Here is a 19,330-nt window from a genome sequence, read left to right as displayed (position 1 = left end):
CTTCCAGCGATACCAGACTAGATGCTCATATGAAAAACCCCTCAGTCAGCTCCAGTCTGCAAACTAGGCCCTCCAGCTAGCCCAGCTGAGGCCTCGATGAACCCCAAGCACATGGCAGGCTTGCCCAGGGGGCAGGCAGTTCCCCCAGGGCTTTAATCTCCTCCTCAGGAACAAGGCACCTCTGTTCCAGGTCTTAGAGTTTTTATACATACTCCCAGCCACCATCTGGGCAAACTCTCCCCAGGAATTGGCCAGTGCTACGTAAATATTCAGATGCCAATTTGACTTCTTCATCCAGCTCCCTTCCCGAACTCTCCCAGACAGACGGGGGAAGCAATCAACTCTGCAGCCAGTGAAACACAGAAAAGACCTAACTTATCACATGCAGATGCACTGATTACAGTGATCCAGAATTAAATTTACCTAACTTAGCACCTATCTAGGAGGGTCCTACATGTGTTAGAACTTGTTCACATAGAAGGCCGGGGGTGGGGGGGGGGGGGGTAGTAAAAGCAGGGAGTTGAGCCATAATAGCTGTGCAGCAGTATGAAATGCACATGGTTGTGGCACAGTGGCTCGGCAGTGAGGAGGTAACATATCATTTCCTCACTGCCTGTCAAACATCTTATGAAAAGCGTTGTGCACATGAGAACAAGCCCTAAGGGAGAAAACTGACCAACTTAATACCTTAGAGTGAGGATACTTCAGCAGTGTTAGGATTTTTATAATTAAAGTCGATCTAATAGCAATCACTAAGATATCATTAAATCTTTATATCTATATATATATATATATATATATATATATATATTGCTATAATTTTCAGTCTTTTTGAATCTACAGCTTTTAATAAAGGATATACATGGTAATCCTCTGACGGCCCTTGTCCTGGTACTTCCTGTTATGGGGTGAAACTGCTCTGTCCCTGCCTCCCAGATTCATGTCCTGTCACATGCCCTTTAAGTGGAGACTTAAAGTGGAATCCCTCCTATCCTTTACAGCTAAGGAAGCTGCCATCTTTGCCTCTGTTTGATTTATAGATGCTAAGGTGCTGCACATGTTATCCGTTATGACACCATCCATTTGAAGCTCAACACCGGCTAGTAATTTTGGATTAAGGGGGGTGGGTTAGAGCCTCCGCTTGTTCTTTTTATTGCAGTCAGTGTCCTTATTTCGGAGATTTAACCTCACTTTCTGTCAAGTGGTGGAAAATTCCTCTAATGGAGACACAGACAAAAAATTATTTGCAGTAGAGTGGGGAAGAATTGGAACTTCTGACAATGGGGTTTATTTACTAAAGCTGGAGAGTACAAAATCAGGTTCACTTCTGCATAGAAACCAATCAGCTTCTAACCTTAGCTTGATCAATTAAGCTTTGGCAATACAACCTTGAAGCTGATTGGTTTTTATGTAAACGCGAGCCTAATTTTGCACTCCCTAGCTTTAGTAATTAAATCCCAATGTGTTTATTGCTGCTTGCATCTACCTGTACCCTGTCTAAAACTACCTCCATTTTTTGTCTTTGTGCCACAGCACAATGGATCGCCCCAATTACAACAGAACTTAAAGCCTAGCAGACATTTTAACTCTTCCTCATATTATCCAAAACTATAAAAAAAAAACAACTAAAAAAAAAATTCTGGCTGGGTTAGGCTTTAGGAGAAAACTAGGGGGAATGAAATGAGAAATAAGTGAAAGCATTAAGATGGGTTATTTGTGATTTATGAACCACTAAAGGCTTATAAATGTCTTCTGAATTAATGTTCATTTATACTTCACTATTTCAGCTATGTGTAATAAATGCTGAAAATCCATTTTCTGGCTCATTTTCTAACTCTGAGGCAAATTATTGGTCATGAATAACATGTTTATACTGATGGAATATTGAAAAGAAATAGTTGCCATTGTTTTGCTGTAATTGGCTCCCATTTTGGATGTTCCCTGTTCAGTGTATGTCTCAGGAAACACCCATTGATCCCACTGATAGAGTGGAATTCCAGATTACAACTAAAGCTGGCCATACATGCTTTACAATTTGTCTTGTTCAGCAGGGACCGGATGAATTTTTATCCATGTACGGGAAGGCTGTGTTGTAATCTACCAATGGACTTCTGTACAAACAGCCTGTTAGATTTCCCCTGCCCGGCTCAATCAGTGCCGCAGGCTATAGACGGAAGGGTGGATCAGTGTATACTGATGGTGGAAAGTCTCCTTGCTGTCAGAATATAACACTTCAGAGGGGAGGATTCCCCATTCAAATCAAGTGTGTGAATGGGGGAATTGAGTCTTTTTTATTGTTCAACCCACTGGTTAAACAAAAAAAAAAAGACTCATCTACAGGTTGCTTAACTAGCATTAAACTCCCCCCTCCCCTTTTAACACACATATTAACTAACCTGTGAAAGAAAGAAGTATATACTGCTCTAGTTCGGTCATGTGATCCTGTGTGTAAGCCACTGGTGGCTGCAAGAGAGAGCACTTTGACAACTGCTAATAAATCCTGGAGCTCTGACGTCACCCATAGGCTTCATTGACCCATCCGTTGTCTGCACTCCCTCGTCTCCCCTGCAGCTGTGCTGGCACAGGTTAGTCAGATTGGAGTGGCCTGAAAATACATTATATTGCCAAAAGTATTGGGACGCCCGCCTTTACACGCACATGAACTTTAATGACATCCCAGTCTTAGTCCATGGGGTTCATTATTGAGTTGGGCCACCCTTTGCAGCTATAACAGCTTCAACTCTTCTGGGAAGGCTGTTCACAAGGTTTAGGAGTGTGTCTATTGGAATGTTTGACCATTCTTCCAGAAGTGCATTTGTGAGGTCAGCCACTGATGTCGGACAAGGATGCCTGGCTCGCAGTCTCTGCTCTAATTCATCCCAATGGTGTTCTCTTGGGTTGAGGTCAGGACTCTGTGCAGGCCAGTCAAGTTCCTCCACCCCAATCTTGCTCATCCATGTCTTTATGGACCTTGCTTGGTGCACAGTCATGTTGGAACAGGAAAGGGCCATCCTCAAACTGTTCCCACAAAGTTGGGAGCATGAAATTGTCCAAAATGTATTGGTATGCTGATGCCTTAAGAGTTTCCTTCACTGGAACTAAGGGGCCAAGACTCACCCCTGAAAAACAACCCCACACTTTAATCCCCCCTCCATCAAACTTTACACTTGGTACAATGCAGTCAGGCAAGTACCGTTCTCCTGGCAATGGACAAACCCAGACATGTCCATCGGATTGCCAGACAGAGAAGCATGATTCGTCACTCTACTGCTCAAGAGTCCAGTGGTGGCATGCTTTACACCACTGCATTCAATGCTTTGCATTGCACTTGGTGATGTAAGGCTTGGATGCAGCTGCTTGGCCATGGAAACTTATTCCATGAAGCTCTCTATGCACTGTTGTTGTGCTAATCCGAAGGCCAAACAATGTTTGGGGTCTTTATCTATTGACTCTGCAGACATTTATTAACTTTTCCGCACTGTGCGCTTCAGCATGCATTGACCCCACTTGTCATTTTATGTAGCCTACCACTTGCTGGCTGAGCTGCTGTTGTTTCCAGTTGCTTCCACTTTGTTATAATACCACTAACAGTTGACCGTGGAATATTTAGTAGCAAGGAAATATCACGGATGGACTTATTGCACAGGTGGCAACCTATCACGGTACCACGCTTGAATTCACTGAGCTCCTGAGAGAGACCCATTCTTTCACAAATGTTTGTAGAAGCAGTCTGCATACTTAAGTGCTTGATTTTATACACCTGTGCTCATGTAGGTGATTGGAATACCTGAATCCAATGGTTTGAAAGGGTGTCCCAATACTTTTTGCAATATAGTGTAGGTAAGTACAGTATATACAGTACATCTTTATTACACAGGTTAGTTAGCATAGGTGTTAGGAGGGGGAGGGGACCACTTTAAGGTTAGTTAGGTGTAAGCTGGAATTCCACTTTAAACAGAGAGCAATGGCACTCCATTGGACTTCACAAAATTACTCCACGCTGGATTTTAAATCTCAGTGATGACATGCAGGCTACAGTGTAGAGCCTGATGTATGTCATTGAGTTTTGTCTGTTGAATATCAGTGATTGGAGAAGAAGCTGGTACCTTAGATTGTGCGCCCCTTGAGGGTTAGGGACTGATGTGAATGTCCAATATATATGTAAAGCGCTGCGTAAATTGACGGCGCTATATACAGTAAGTACCTGTAATAAATAAATATATGTTACTTTGACAGTTTGACTTCTCTCAGACATGGTCTCCTCATCCTGGATTTTTTTAAATCATGTTGATTGTGTACCGCTCGCTTTGAAGTAAGCACAATGCACATTTGTAAAGTACAACTGTGTTCTTAAAAATGTGCAGATTGTTATATATATCTGTATATGTATATGACAAATAAAGGACCTCTTTGTTGAGAGAAATATGGTTGCTGTCGTCTTCTCTTTCTATAAATGCTAGTTACCTGGCTGTCTTTTTGACCCTGTAGTTTCAATAGCTTCAACCATTAGCCGCCCAGCCAATGGCCGTTTGGCGGCTTCAGATATGTATCTGCATTCCGGGTGCACGCCATTTGGCGTGCTCCCGCACATGTGCCATTTGCGCTAGTGCAGAGCGGTGCAGCAGTGCGATCTGTCATCGGCCGTGCACCTCGGACACAGCCGATGACAGATCCGAGTACAGGCTCCCCTTGCTGGTACCATGTGTCCTGCTGTGACCAATCACAGCAGGTCACATGACAGTTGTATACAATGGATGGCTTCATTCATGATGCCATCCATTGTATACTAGTGCCTAGCTGTGAATGGTCACAGCTAATCACATGCACATGTCATGTGATTAGCTGTGACCAAATCACAGCTAAGCACAAAAAAAAAAAAGCTGAATGAATCGATTTCATTCAGGTAAATGCTTGCTTATAGCAAAGTAATTCTTTGCTATAAGCAAATTGTGTAAAAAAAAATAAAAAAAAAAATACTGATCACTTCCCCAAAGTAGTACAATGTTACTATGGTAACATTGTACTATTTTGGTCATAGTAAAATATGAAAAAAAATCTTAAAAAAAATAAAAAAAAATGTAATAAAAAATTAAATATAATAAAAAAAATAAAAAAAATTATAAAAAAAATATATTTTTTTTTTCATACTGTCACCAGTCAGTGTCCCTGTTCACCGCCATGCCAGTTATATGATGACGCTGTACTGCACTGGTGACAGTATGTAAAAAAACAAAATAGTGAAAATAATTTTTTTCATTTTCCGAAAAATTATGACAAAAAAATACAACTTCAAAAAACTCGCCATGCCTCTTATGAAGTACGTCGGACTGTCTACTCTGCAAAAAGGGGTCATTTGGGGATATCTGTACTATTCTGACATTCTTGGACCTCAAGAAATTAGATTGGCCGTCAGTACTTCAGGATTGATCAATTTTCAAATCTATACCATAGTTTGTGAACTCTATAACTTTCCTAAAAACTAAAAAATACATCCTAATTTGGGTTATTTTCACCAAAGACATGTAGCAGAATACATCTCGGCCTAAATTTATGAAGAACAATTATTTATTTGTAAACTTTTATAACAGAAACAAAGAAAAATGTGTTTTTTTTTCAAAATTTTTGGTCTTTTTTTGTTAATTTAGCAAAAAATAAAAACCCCAGTGGTGATTAAATACCACCAAAAGAAAGCTCTAGTTGTGTGAAGAAAATGATAAAATTTTAGTTTGGGTACAGTGTTGTATGACCGCGCAATTGTCATTCAAAGTGTGAGAGTGCTGAAACCTGAAAAATGGCCTGGGCAGGAAGGTGTAAAATTGCACGATATTGAAAGGGTTAATTATTGTCCCTGAACATGTAGGCTGAGAAGGTGATTGACATATTCAGGTGCATTTTAATATGAGCTCAAAGCAGTGTTAAACCCAAAACCAAAATGTATATATAATATACAATTTATATAATGCAGATTACCAATCATTAGATGTGGTGGCTCTGTTTTCACCTGGGGATCTGGCCAGTAACACACCTCCTGTATTAGAGTGCCTCAACTCTGGATGAAGTATAGACTATAGATAATATCCATCACACATACTTACAGACTAACAGAGCAGAGGCTGATAGACAGATATTCATGCCAATAATTGTTTTGTGATACAGTTCCTTTCACCTACCACTCTGCTAATGACTGGTGTGTGAATGTATATCTATATTTCTATTGTAGGGCAGCACATCATACTTCATTGGATCAAAGCTCTCCTCCATTAAGTGGGACCTCTCCATCATATAGATGTCCTCTCCCTGGAGCACATGATTGCAAAAATGACTTTCCTTTGAGGAAAACTGGTAAGGTTCTAATATTTTTTAACCATAAGTGCCAAAAATGTCTGTTTTTCCTATCAATGTTGGTGAATGTTTACCTTGTCAGCCTGTCAGAGTAATCCTAACCTAATAAATAAAGCCAAGAGCTTAATACAGTCACTGAAAGTAATCAATTTGGGGGTCACAAGATGGCTGCAGAGTATTCTCCGCTCTGCCTGGGAATATGGCCTTAAATAAAAGAGACAGCACTCAATGAACTGTTGCCACACTGTTGTGATTGTGTCAGGGGAGATTAGCTGCATTGGCGGAAGATTGGTCCCACAGTCAAGCCAAAGCCTAAGCTTGTGACTTATCGTACCTCTATTACCTCAGTTGCCAGAGCCCTACTTAACAGGGGACCCACCGATAGGGGAGTACCCTTCCTCTGGGGAGTCTAACCCATTTTGCTGGAAAGCCTAAATTAATTTCTTACAGGCCTCAGGAGTGTTGAGTCATTGGATATTTCCTTGCTAGGTCAGCTAAGGAAAATAGTCCAAGAAGATATCACTCAAGCTTCTTGTAGACTATCTGCAGAAGGTTTGAAAAACTAAAGCAGATCTAAAGGCAGAACTTTTTTTTGTGCATTTTGGATAGAGTATGGAAGGTTTATAACCCCTGTAAAGTTTATTTTTTCTATCTCTGTCCCAGTGGGAGATTTCCCTTTACTTCATGTCCCAAAGCCAAATCAGGGAATGAGAAGAAATCCATTAAAGTGAGAAAACCCCTGGTTGTCATCAGGGTCACCAGAGCAAGGGTCCCTATTGGAAGGTTTCCCCTCTGTTTTCTGGTGACAGTTAAATTTTTTTTTTTTTCACTTTTTGCTCTTGATGATAATGGTGTTCGAGAGCAACAGGTTTTCTAATCCCTCTCCACTCTAGGCAAACCAAACACTCTTGTTTTGAAGGCCACTAAAAAGAAATAGAGGACCTTCTGTAAGAAATTGCCCTCTTAAAATTTAAACAAGAAATATTTGGAGAATCTCTCAATGCCGGAGCAGTCTGCATATTCATAACTTCCCCAGATCCATCCCAGACCTTGTCAGCTTGGTCACGGCACTGTTTAAGGAGCTCACCCTTGCTTTCATTCCAGAGACATTAGAGATGGGTAGAATACACAGGGCACTGTTAAGGAAAATATCAAATGTTCCCACTTGGCAATGGTTAAGTGCATTATTTCCCCACCCATGAATACGTACTGGGGGCTCTCACTAAAAATGCTCCAGGAAAATAATTACCAGCTCTTTGCTGATTTAGTACAAAGTACTATACTAAAACTGGCCATACATGGCTCAGTTTTTTCCGACCAGCTAGCGGGCTGAATTAAATAACTGAACCAATTCCCCTATCCACACTTTCAAGGTGAATGAGGGAATCCTCCCCACTGAGTCACTGATAGAAATAAAGTTTTCCAGCAAGGTTTATGCTTTGTATCCCATGTTGGGACAGACTGTAATTGCACATCCTAATTTCTCCATGCAAGGTGCTGCTTTGTTTGCTCAGATGCCCCTGTATATACTGTTAACATCTGGCAGCCCATATGCCCTGGTTTATTGAAAAGGGATCTGTTGTCTCCTGTACTGATGTCTTCCTAAAGTAGATGCCATAGCAAATGGGACTATGTTGTTGTGAGTTTGTGCTACTACTGACAGGCTTTGCAGAAGGTCTGATGTGCTGCTGTGGCTCCCTGTTGGTTCTGCTCAGTGGACCCACCCTCCTACTTTTATACCCGTGTTAGTATTATTGTTCTAAGTTCCTGTTTTTGTTGAAAACAAATCTTGAAAAGATGCTTTCCTGGTAATTTTCTGAATGACTATTATAAACCCCTGTAAGCACTTGGGGGTTATTTATCTATAATAGATTTTTATTATCCAGCTAAACCACCCTGATATTTAGCCAGGGGGTCTGTTTGTCCTATATTACATTGCAACAGATTGCCTCAACCATAATTATGGTGCCTATAATGCACACTAAATCATTTATCTGAGCGATTCTTTGTGTATATTTATACTCCATATCTAATGTATATGGAAAGACAGAGTTGAAGCCAAGCATCCTTTACGCTCTCTATGAGTCCCCCTTTGACTACTACACATCCAAAAGGTGGAAGGGTCCAAGTAATTTTTGCTCACACCACTCTCTAGAACTATATTTTAGATGGGCTGCACTTTTGTTCGTCTGAACATGTGTATATTTATATTACATATTAGTTTATATTTCATGTTACAACACTCTTGAGCGGAGGTCTTAAAGTGCAAAGTCCACTCTTTAATAAATTTTTATTGTGCATCTGGATTTTCTTTATAAGTATTGTTGTTTTTGATGTTTTGTGTACCTTTATGGTAAGAGTACCTCCTGGTGTTGGCTCATCTTTGACAGCCATAATGTATGCTTTTTCAGGAATTATATCAAAACTTCCAGATAATCTCTTGGCTCATTCTCCTGTACCAAATTCATGCTCCCCAAGAGATGAATAAAACTCATAGGGCTCACACGCTAGTGTTCAAAATGAGCAAATTCCCACCCTCACTTCATACATTATTATTACAGGTATTTATATAGCACCATCAATGTAAATAGCACTTTACATATATATATTGTACATTCACATCAGTACCCAACCCTCAAGGAGCGTGCAATCTAAGGTCCCTAACTCACATTCATACATGCACTGCTAGGGCCAAGTTACACAGGAGCCAATTGATCTACCATCATGTCTTTAGAGTGTAGGAGGAAACCCACGCAGGCACAGGGAGAACATGCAAACTCCAGGCAGATAGTGCTGTGGTTGGGATTTGAACCAAGAACCCCAGTGCTTCCAGGTGGAAGTTCTAACCATTTAGCCATCATGCTGCCCACGCGTTTGTGCCACACTTTCCTTTCTTACTTTGTTAGAGACTCCCCTGCTAGCTATTTTCTTTTTCGACATTTTTTATAACCTGTCCCGGCTTCCCCCCTTTAACTCCCTCTCCCACCGAGGTGGATCTGACCATGTGCACTTGCTAATTTTCTGTTCAACAACTATTATCAATGACTCTACCTTCTCAGATAAATGTTCTGGGCCTTAACTCTACATTCAAAAGGATAAAAGTATTTAAATACCTGCATTCTCACTGAATTGATGCTGCATTCTTTCAGTAGACCCATATTCAAAAAGCCTTGACCCCCAGTGCTTGCTTTCCTCAAGTGTTTCAGGCCACAGCCCAGACCAAGTAAATAGTGTTGATAATGTTTAATGTTGATAATGTGTTTACATGTTGCAGGTTAAACTCCAGGATGCTAAGGTCATGATACACCTATTACAATCCTAATTCCCAACAAACACAATTCCCATCTTACTTTCTTTTCCTCCTTGAACAATACCAGAAGAGAACAGTTTTCTCATGCAGAGTCTTTAATTTAACCCTTAGTCCCAAACTGGACAAATACCCTTTGGGACTCAATCTGCTGAAACTACAGTTTTCAACAACTACTGTCCCAATACTACCTTCCTTTTATACACTCTTTTAGGTAGCATACAAACAGTAACTTACACACAGGCATAGGACTTTACTTACCCCCCTACATCAATTTAGTGTTTGCAGTTCATCTTTACCAAAACAAAATCTGATTGGTTGATGTATGAAACTACATCCTTACACTTTTTAAAGTGTAATTAAATAATCCAAAAGACTATAAGGCCTCATGCACACTGGGAATTTTTGAGGCTGCCTCTAAACGCCTCAGCATGTTATCCTATGTGTCCATGCACATATAGGATTTTAGCAGCATTTTGTGGCAGCAGAGTTTAGTGGCAGGAAAAAAAACCCTGCCTATAGCAGCTGCGTTTTGGCAGAGATGTCATGTAAATGCGTTTAAACATGCCTAAACGCTAGATGCGTTTAGCACTTGAACGTGAATTTATTTCAATGGCCAGAGTAAAAAAATTATTCTGGCCAATTAAAAAATTAACGCCCAAGCACTTGATATGGGTAAACATGTTTTACACTTTTACAAGCATTAGGCTTTTTTTTGGCCAAAGGAGTTAAAAAAATGTCAGTGTGCATGAGGCCTAATGGTTGAACTAGACTATACTATAATGCCAGCTTTATTTAGTTTTATTAAATAAGCCTCAGAATTCTTAAAGTGTTTGTGAAGCCAGTTTTTGTGAAGTTCAGCAGGGACCAGCCAAATTTTGATCAGTGTGTTGCTGTCCCTACTTGACAGAATTCAATCAGTTGACTGACTTCTGTTGAAGGGACATGCTGGAAAACCTTTCTTGATCAGTGATCCGGCTGTTGGAATATAATGTCTTGGTGGGGGAGGGGACTCCTCCATCCAACGTTTTTGTGCCTATTGGCTGAATGAAAACATTTGGTTGTGTCTGGAACAGGTGTGTCCATTTGAAGATTCATTCTCACCTTATGTTGTGGTGACAGCTCTAAAATTTTGGACTTTCTAACACCTTCTGGCTTGGTGACACTGGTCATGAGTACAAATAGAGTGGTCAGTCTCCACTTTGCAGACATAGAAAGCATTAAAACCTTTACGGAGGATATAACCCTTCCCAGCTCTATCCATACTAAATAAAAAAAAAGTTTAGACTTTACATTCACTTCAAGCTAACCTCTCATAGATTATGCTTGCAGATGTGGTTTCATAAGTGAAACATTCAGCAAAAATGTCATGGTCTTATTTCAGTGGGGAATACCTTCTTTGGATGGCAAAATAAGTCCATGTTACTGAGCATCTCTTAGTAAACACATAGATGATATCATTGCTCTTTGATGTCCAGCACAGAAACAATCCTGATTGTTGTTTTTTGTTCCGAAGGGAATCGAATGCTGTCCCAGCTTATATTTTCTGACAGACATCAAGATTGCATCAAGTGAGACTTTTTGAACCCCTACTGAGAACATGAATAGGTGTAGACATCCCTGTGCCTTGAAACACAGCTAAACAAGGTCTAGTGATGTTTAATGAAAGTGGCATTTGAAAGGAATACAGGTCCCACATGCAAGCCTTATCAGAATCACAGAGTTAAGAATTTGCCCTTCAAGTTTATCTTGTGTCCATTTATATTAGATATAAATTGGCTGATATTTTAAACAGATGAAACCGAGTAGACATTGCAGATTAATCCTGAAAGATGATTGCTCGTAGTTTCCATTATGTTGGGTAAATACGTGGGCAGGGAGGACTTCTGCATTCCAGCTGTGAGACTGATTACCTTGCAGATACATGTACTATTAACCAGTGTTCCTCCTAAAGGACTCCTGGAGAGTGTGGTTTGTTACAGTTGGCCACCAATTACAAATATTACATGGCTTATTTCCTTTAAACAAGATTGTTCAAACAGTGTAACATAAAGTAACTATTCATCTTTTAAAGAGTAGAATATGTAAGTGTTAAGGAATTAAAATAAATACATCGGGGACATTCATATAGACAGCCGCATAAATAAATTGTACAAAAACCAGAACATTAGAATATCATGAACAAAAATGTTTAGAAAAATACCCTGATGTCTTGTATTTTTTTTTATAAATGTCCTTGCACTGGCCATACATAAGGACATGTACCTGGTGCTACAATGTGTTCAAGCTTTTATGCCACACACTGTATACTTCTGAATCGGAACAAGTTAGGTGTTCCAAGTATCCTGAGATAATGTCCTCTGTGTAGAAGTATTATATCATTGGATCTGATTGGTGAAAACTGGAGCACAAATAGAGCTACTGACTAGCAGCCAGTCACATTGTTTATTTCATTCCAAAGGTCTAATTTTATTAGTTACTATGGGAAATTGTTTAATTTTTGCTCCTGTATTTTATTATAATGAAGCCTTATAATCTGAAATATTCTGATTCTGATCAACATTTTTTTGCAAGTAGAAGGCAAAAGCACTTAATGTAACAATAATGCAGTTCTAATTAGACCATTTCTGCCCAGTTGATGAAGATTAGATAGTTTGGGCTGTGGGCTTGTACTAACAGGAGTATGCTACAACCCGCTGTCTGCTTGAGACTGAACACTTCAAAGTATTAAAGTGGTATTAAAAGACCACTAAAACTTTGAGAGCACTGTTATTGGATGTGAGTGGTTACTGAAACCTGATAACTTTACAGCCATGCCTAACTGTAGATTAGTCACTTAGTATTTAAAATATACCAGGATCATACTTGGCCTGTTACTATTTGTTTGCAATACTGAACTGACTCCTTCAGTAAGTAGTAAATCCCATTCTTTACAAAATGGAAATGTTAGGTTCAAGATGTTGATGTATATGTTAAATCCCATTGAAAATATCACATTTCTACATATATATCATTGAGAACATATGTACTGTATATATATATATATATATATATATATAGATACACTATATTGCCAAACGTATTGGGACACCCCACCAAACCATTGGATTCAGGTGTTCCAATCACCTCCATGGCCAGAGGTGTATAAAATCAAGCACCTAGGCATGAAGACTGCTTCTACAAACATTTGTGAAAGAATGGGTCCCCCTCAGGAGCTCAGTGAATTCAAGCGTGGTACCGTGATAGGTTGCTACCTGTGCAATAAGTCCATCTGTGTAATTTCCTTGCTACTAAATATTCCACAGTCAGCAACTGGGAACAATAGCAACAGCTGAAGTGCACAGTGTGCAGAAGTCACCAACTTTCTGCAGAGTCAATAGCTAAAGACCGCCAAACTTCATGTGGTCTTCAGATTAGCACAACAACAGTATGTAGAGAGCTTCATGAAATGGGTTTCCATGGCCGAGCAGCTGCATCCAAGCCTTACATCACCAAGTGCAATGCAAAGCGTGGGATGCAGTGGTGTAAACTCTAGTGTAGAACTCTAGAGCAGTGGAGATGTGTTCTTTGGAGTGACGAACCACGCTTCTGTCTGGTAATCTGATGGATGTGTCTGGGTTTGGTGGTTAACAGGAGAACGGTACTTGCCTGACTGCATTGTGCCAAGTGTAAAGTTTGGTGGAGGGGGGACAATGGTGTGGGGTTGTTTTTTAGGGGTTAAGCTTTGCTTAACCCCTAAAAAACAGTGGGGACTGTGAGACAGGCCTTCTCATCCGACATCAGTGCCTGACCTCACAAACGTGCTTCTGGAAGAATGGTCCAACATTCCCATAGACACACTCCTAAACCATATGGATAGCCTTCCCAGAAGAGATAAAGCTGTTATTGCTGTAAAGGGTGGGCCAACTCGATACTGAACCTTACAGAATAAGAGTGGGATACCATTAAAGTCTATGTGCATCCCAATACTTTTGGCAATATAGTGTGTGTGTGTATATATATATATATATATATATACAGTCATGGCCGAAATTGTTGGCACCCTTGATATTTTTCCTGAAAATCAAGTATTTCACACAAAAAAGGTATTGCATTAACACATGTTTTGCTATACACATGTTTATTCCCTTTGTATGTATTGGAACAAATATAAAACAGAGGCAGAAAAGCAAATATGACATAATGTCACACAAAACCCCAAAAATGGGCTGGACAAAAGTATTGGCACCCTTAACTTAATATTTGGTTGCACACCCTTTGGAAAACATAACTGAAATCAGTCGCTTCCTATAACCATCAATAAGCTTCTGACACCTCTCACCCGGAATTTTGGACCACTCTTCCTTTGCAAACAGCTCCAGGTCTCTCTTATTGGAAGGACACCTTTTCCCAACAGCAATTTTAAGATCTCTCCACAGGTGTTCAATGGGATTTAGATCTGGGCTCATTGCTGGCCACTTCAGAACTCTCCAGCGCTTCTTTGCCATCCATTTCTGAGTGCTTTTTGACGTATGTTTGGGGTCATTGTCCTGCTGGAAGACCCAGGATCTTGGACGCAAACCCAGCTTTCTGACACTGGGCCCTACAGTGCGACCCAAAATCCTTTGGTAATCCTCAGATTTCATGATGCCTTGCACACAGTCAAGGCACCCAGTGCCAGAGGCAGCAAAACAACCCCAAAACATCATTGAACCTCCACCATATTTTACCGTAGGTACTGTGTTTTGTTCTTTGTAGGCCTCATTCCGTTTTCGGTAAACAGTAGAATGATGTGCTTTACCGAAAAGCTCTATCTTGGTCTCATCTGTCCACAAGACGTTTTCCCAGAAGGCTTTTGGCTTACTCAAGTACATTTTGGCAAACTGTAGTCTTGCTTTTTTATGTCTCTGTGTCAGCAGTGGGGTCCTCCTGGGTCTCCTGCCATAGCGTTTCATTTCATTTAAATGTCGACGGATAGTTCGCGCTGACACTGATGCTCCCTGAGCCTGCAGGACAGCTTGAATGTCTTTGGAACATGTTTGGGGCTGCTTATCCACCATCCGGACTATTCTGCGTTGCAATCTTTCATCAATTTTCCTCATCCGTCCACGACCAGGGAGATTAGCTACAGTGCCATGGGTTGCAAACTTCTTGATAATGTTGCGCACTGTGGACAAAGGCAAATCTAGTTCTCTGGAGATGGACTTGTAACCTTGAGATTGTTGATATTTTGCCACAATTTTGGTTCTCAGGTCCTCAGACAGTTCTCGTCTCCTCTTTCTGTTGTCCATGCTTAGTGTGGCACAGACAGACACACAATGCAAAGGTTAAGTGAACGTCTCTCCTTTTTATCTGCTTTCAGGTGTGATTTCTATATTGCCCACACCTGTTACTTGCCCCAGGTGAGTTTACAGGAGCATCACATGCTTGTAACATTCTTATTTATCCGCAGTTGTGAAAGGGTGCCAATACTTTTGTCCAGCCCATTTTTGGAGGTTTGTGTGACATTATGTCGAATTTGCTTTCTTTCCTCCCTTTTTTTGTTTTGTCCCAATACACACAAAGGGAATAAACATGTGTATAGCAAAACATGTGTTAATGCAATACGTTTCGTGAGAAATACATGATTTCCTGGAGAAATATCAAGGGTGCCAACAATTTCGGCCATGACTGTATATATATATAAATACACACAGTATATATGTGTGTGTATATATTGAGAGCCCGTTCAAAAACTCTTTCCTTTAATGACTGTCAGAAATATGTCAAAATATGTCAGGGCATGAAGGATGTGAACCCCTTCTGTACTCAGGAATGGGCACAGAAAACCTTCTTGTAAGCTATTTTCATGACAGGCAGTTGTGAAGGATCACTCCTTGCATGGGTGTGGTAAATACGAAAGCTTTCAGTTACACTTCATTAGGTCATTACACCTGGACAAGCATTTGGAGCTTTCAGCCTGTACAGATCTTTTTGCAGACAACATCCAAGGTAATCTAGTCCCTTTATTCAGTTATACTCCGCATTGTGTAAATGGGTTGAAGTTATTAAAATTGCGCACACCCTTTAGTAAATCTTTGGATCTCCATGCTTTATAAATTAAGAAAATTATCAAATACATCCTAAATGTGTACATGAAAACAGAGCAACAATGGTTACATTCTGCTGCTAAACCAGAACAGGAACTACTGTGCAAATTAGGCAGATGAAACTATTTCCCATTACATTATTAAAAAGTCATGTTTTTCTTCTTGTATATGAATTAGAGATTCCTAACATAATGCTTACAGAATGTATATTCTGTGGGGTTAATGATTCATTAGCTGTACCATATTTCATTAATTAAAGTGACAGTTTAACAACATGCAGGAATACCCTGTTTACCTATTAAATCACGATAAGAACAATGGAGTTAATTCTAGCCCTTTAGCTATATAACCCTTATGTTTTTATGCTGGCTCGATCAGGAAAAGAAACAGGAACCCCGACACGAGTCAGATGACCCCTTGCTCATTTTGGTAGCCAACAGGCTATGCTGTAGGCTCTAGGAACAATAAGGGACTGTCTCTCTGCCCTGGCTATAGGACAGACAATGATGGCTCAACCGGGTTTACAGTGATGGACAGGCAGGCATTTGTAACCTTTGCCACTGAGGTTAAGCCTTTTTTCCTGTGCCCATGGGCAACACAAGATTATTGTTACCTATACTGAGTATGCATCTGCCACTTTGAGTCCATTTTCTTGATTATCACATGTAGATATAAGATTTAAGCACATAGCCATATATTAAAGATACCTGATTTGTTTACAGGCTTTTAACAATGTCTGTCTACAGTAATGGACCAAGATACCACTTTAGTCACCATTTTAGTCCCTGTCTATTTTTGCTATGCTCATTTATGTTATAAGGCTATTACCCATAATTTGCGGTTGGCTTGGAGATCTGTTGATTTTACAGAGTGAGCTTTAAGATATGTACAGTAAACTATTAACAGTTTAGCAAAGAAGTTTCAGTATTAAAATATAAGTGCAGCTTTAAATGAAAAATATGCCCAAGCCCCCCCCCCACCCCCATATCCCCATGCCCAAAAGGTTTTAGGTCAGAAAAAAAACATGTATTTGCCATATTGCAGATTAAGAAAAATGTACATTTTATCTAACCTTTCGAATGGTGTGGATAAGAGGTGCTGGATCCAATGCTGGGCTTTTTAAACAAGCAAATGCTGAAGCAAGATTTTTTAAATAAGAAATTCTACCATAGCATCCGACTAACTCCTTTGAGTCTATTTTCATCCTTGGTTGCAATTTAAGCCCTGATGAAGGAAGAATTTTGTGACTCTTATTAGCTTGTTATCTGTGCATTTAATGATTCAATAAATACAAGATTTCAAAACTATTGACATGGCCCTTTTAATATTGATCTTTCGATATTACGAAGATGGGTGGCAACTATACAGAATATGGCCAAACCTGAAGAATGTAGCAAAGTGAAGACAGGGGTTGTCTTTATTCTTTATGGCCATCCCCTAACCCAATGTGGAGGCTAAGCTTTATGTCAGGCTGTATGTATTCCAATCATTGGCAGGCAGTAAAGACTGGGCAAGCTGGGCAATAGTACTTTTTTCCATGATTTCAGGTATGCAATTTTATGGTGGTTTCTAAAATTGACACCTCTGTATCTGGGTTCATTGGCCATTTTTGATGTACACTAATTAAGTCCATATACCTCAAAAGCTGGGATAGCAATGGTTTGGACAATCAAACATGTTCTAAACTCCAGACAGGTGTTGCTGTGGTTAGGATTCAAACCAACGATCCGACTACTGCTAGGTGAAAGTGCTAACCATTTAGCCACTGTGCTGCCCGTCATTTCACCATAGAAAACAAATGACCCCTGCATATGCAGACTGTCAGGTTTTAGACCTGAGAAACAAGTACATATCAATTGCACCAACATAAACTTAATTTACAACAAATTGTTGAACATAAGCTAACTATTGCTATAAGGAATGAGAGTGCCTCTATGCTTCTATTAATTGGTGGCAGCGACTTTTTGGGTGAAACCCAGTCCCTTAGTGCTGTCACAAGGGACTCGAACTATGGCATAGTAATGTTTTAAACCACCTGGTATACTTAAAACTATAGGTGTCCATTGAGCAGAGTAAATGTAGTGATGAAGCTTCTGTTTAGGGATTTTTAGCAGTTGTGTGCTATTTGTTTTACTCACTTGTGACAGTTCATTGTAAATGGATAATAAGTGCAATTAGGCTGTGAGGTCACACTCCTCTGTTGTTGCTAGAGGGTATACTGACCCTAGGAGGTGGGAATTATGTGATGCATTAAACTTCCCCTGCTAAAATGGAGAGCTCAGCATATGGAGTAAATTTTGTTTTGTGACGCACACATGCCAAACGTGTCACAGTACGGATGTTTTAGGCTGCAGATTGGAAAAGTATTTTGATTTTAATGTTATTTAGGTTTGTTTTAGGTTTTTGCTACATACAGTATATTGTGCAGAGCATGACTGGTCGGATCTGACTGATGATAGACTCACAAAAAATGTTCTGAAAGTTCCTGTGAAAGTGGCTGCTCAGTTCACTTCTGTGCATTGTGGGGGCACATCAACAGCTTGTTAGCCAAATAATAAAAATGTAGTCATTCGATTTTTTTGCTAACTATTTATCTGATGTGCCCCACGGACAGTCCAGTTACCTCATTCTTTTACACTGCAGGCATTTGGCAAAAGGAAGTCTGTATTAAAGTATATGTAAATCCAATCACTCAAACCACATAACTTGTTAATTCATTTTTCAGAATAATTTTACTTGTACTGAAAACAGCAGTTTTCATTAAAATCATAGTCGCCATGAAGGTCCTTTTATTATATTATAGGTGCATATTATATATACTATATATACTGTATATATATATATATATATATATATATATATACATACACAGTTATATACATTACATATACTATATATATACAGTATATATATATATATATATATATATATATATACACAAACATTTATATACATTACATATACAGTGTGTGTGTGTGTGTATATATATATGTGTATATATATATATATATATATACTCACACACAAACATTTATATACATTACATATACAGTATGTGTGTGTGTATATATATATATATATATATACATACTGTAAATATTATATATTGTCCTATTAGGTCCTTTCAAGGATGCCAAACTGCACCCCCCCATTCATAATCTGCAAGCTTAGGGGATCCTACACCAGCAGTCATTCACTTGTCAAAATCACTGCTGCTATCACTACTCCTGTCCATCTTGTAACAGAGGGAAGGACCTCTATCCCTACAGTAAGTTGCTGCTAGGGCAGCTTCCCCTCCCCCCACCCCTGACTACAGCTGTCACTATCAGAAAACCTGCCCCTTTAAAAATGGCATTTTTGACTGTTTTACAGTGCTGGATGACTGCAGTGCTGAAGCGGTGATTGCACTGGTTTTTTTTTAAACGGCCTTTTTTGACATTTCATTAAGTTCTATTGGCCGCCACACAGCGTGAGACGATGGATTGGCTCGCACTGCCCTGGAAAAAGTACAACCTGCCGTACTGTTTTCCAGTGCACAACTCCCACAATTTATTCATTTAATGATATAAATAAATAAATTGCACAACCAAAAATGGCCTGTCCTGTCAGAGCT

The 19,330-nt window shown here is 39.6% G+C and overlaps 1 protein-coding gene across 3 annotated transcripts in view; it reads left to right on the top strand.

Moving 5' to 3' along the window:
- Positions 1–19,330, top strand: part of HDAC9 (histone deacetylase 9) — a 778,880-nt gene that overhangs the window by 526,513 nt on the left and 233,037 nt on the right. For all 3 annotated transcript variants that reach the window (XM_089673174.1, XM_089673175.1, XM_089673176.1), the window contains one exon: positions 6,221–6,342. In XM_089673174.1, coding sequence (XP_089529300.1) covers positions 6,221–6,342 — 122 coding nt within the window. The remainder of the gene's footprint in view (positions 1–6,220; positions 6,343–19,330) is intronic.

Source organism: Staurois parvus, unplaced genomic scaffold (genome assembly GCF_062004578.1).
Source record: "Staurois parvus isolate SC_StPar_1 unplaced genomic scaffold, SC_StPar_1.0 ptg000136l, whole genome shotgun sequence".
Lineage (NCBI taxonomy): Eukaryota > Metazoa > Chordata > Amphibia > Anura > Ranidae > Staurois > Staurois parvus.
Note: the sequence above shows the minus strand (reverse complement) of the source record. Positions and strands in the feature narration are given on the sequence as shown.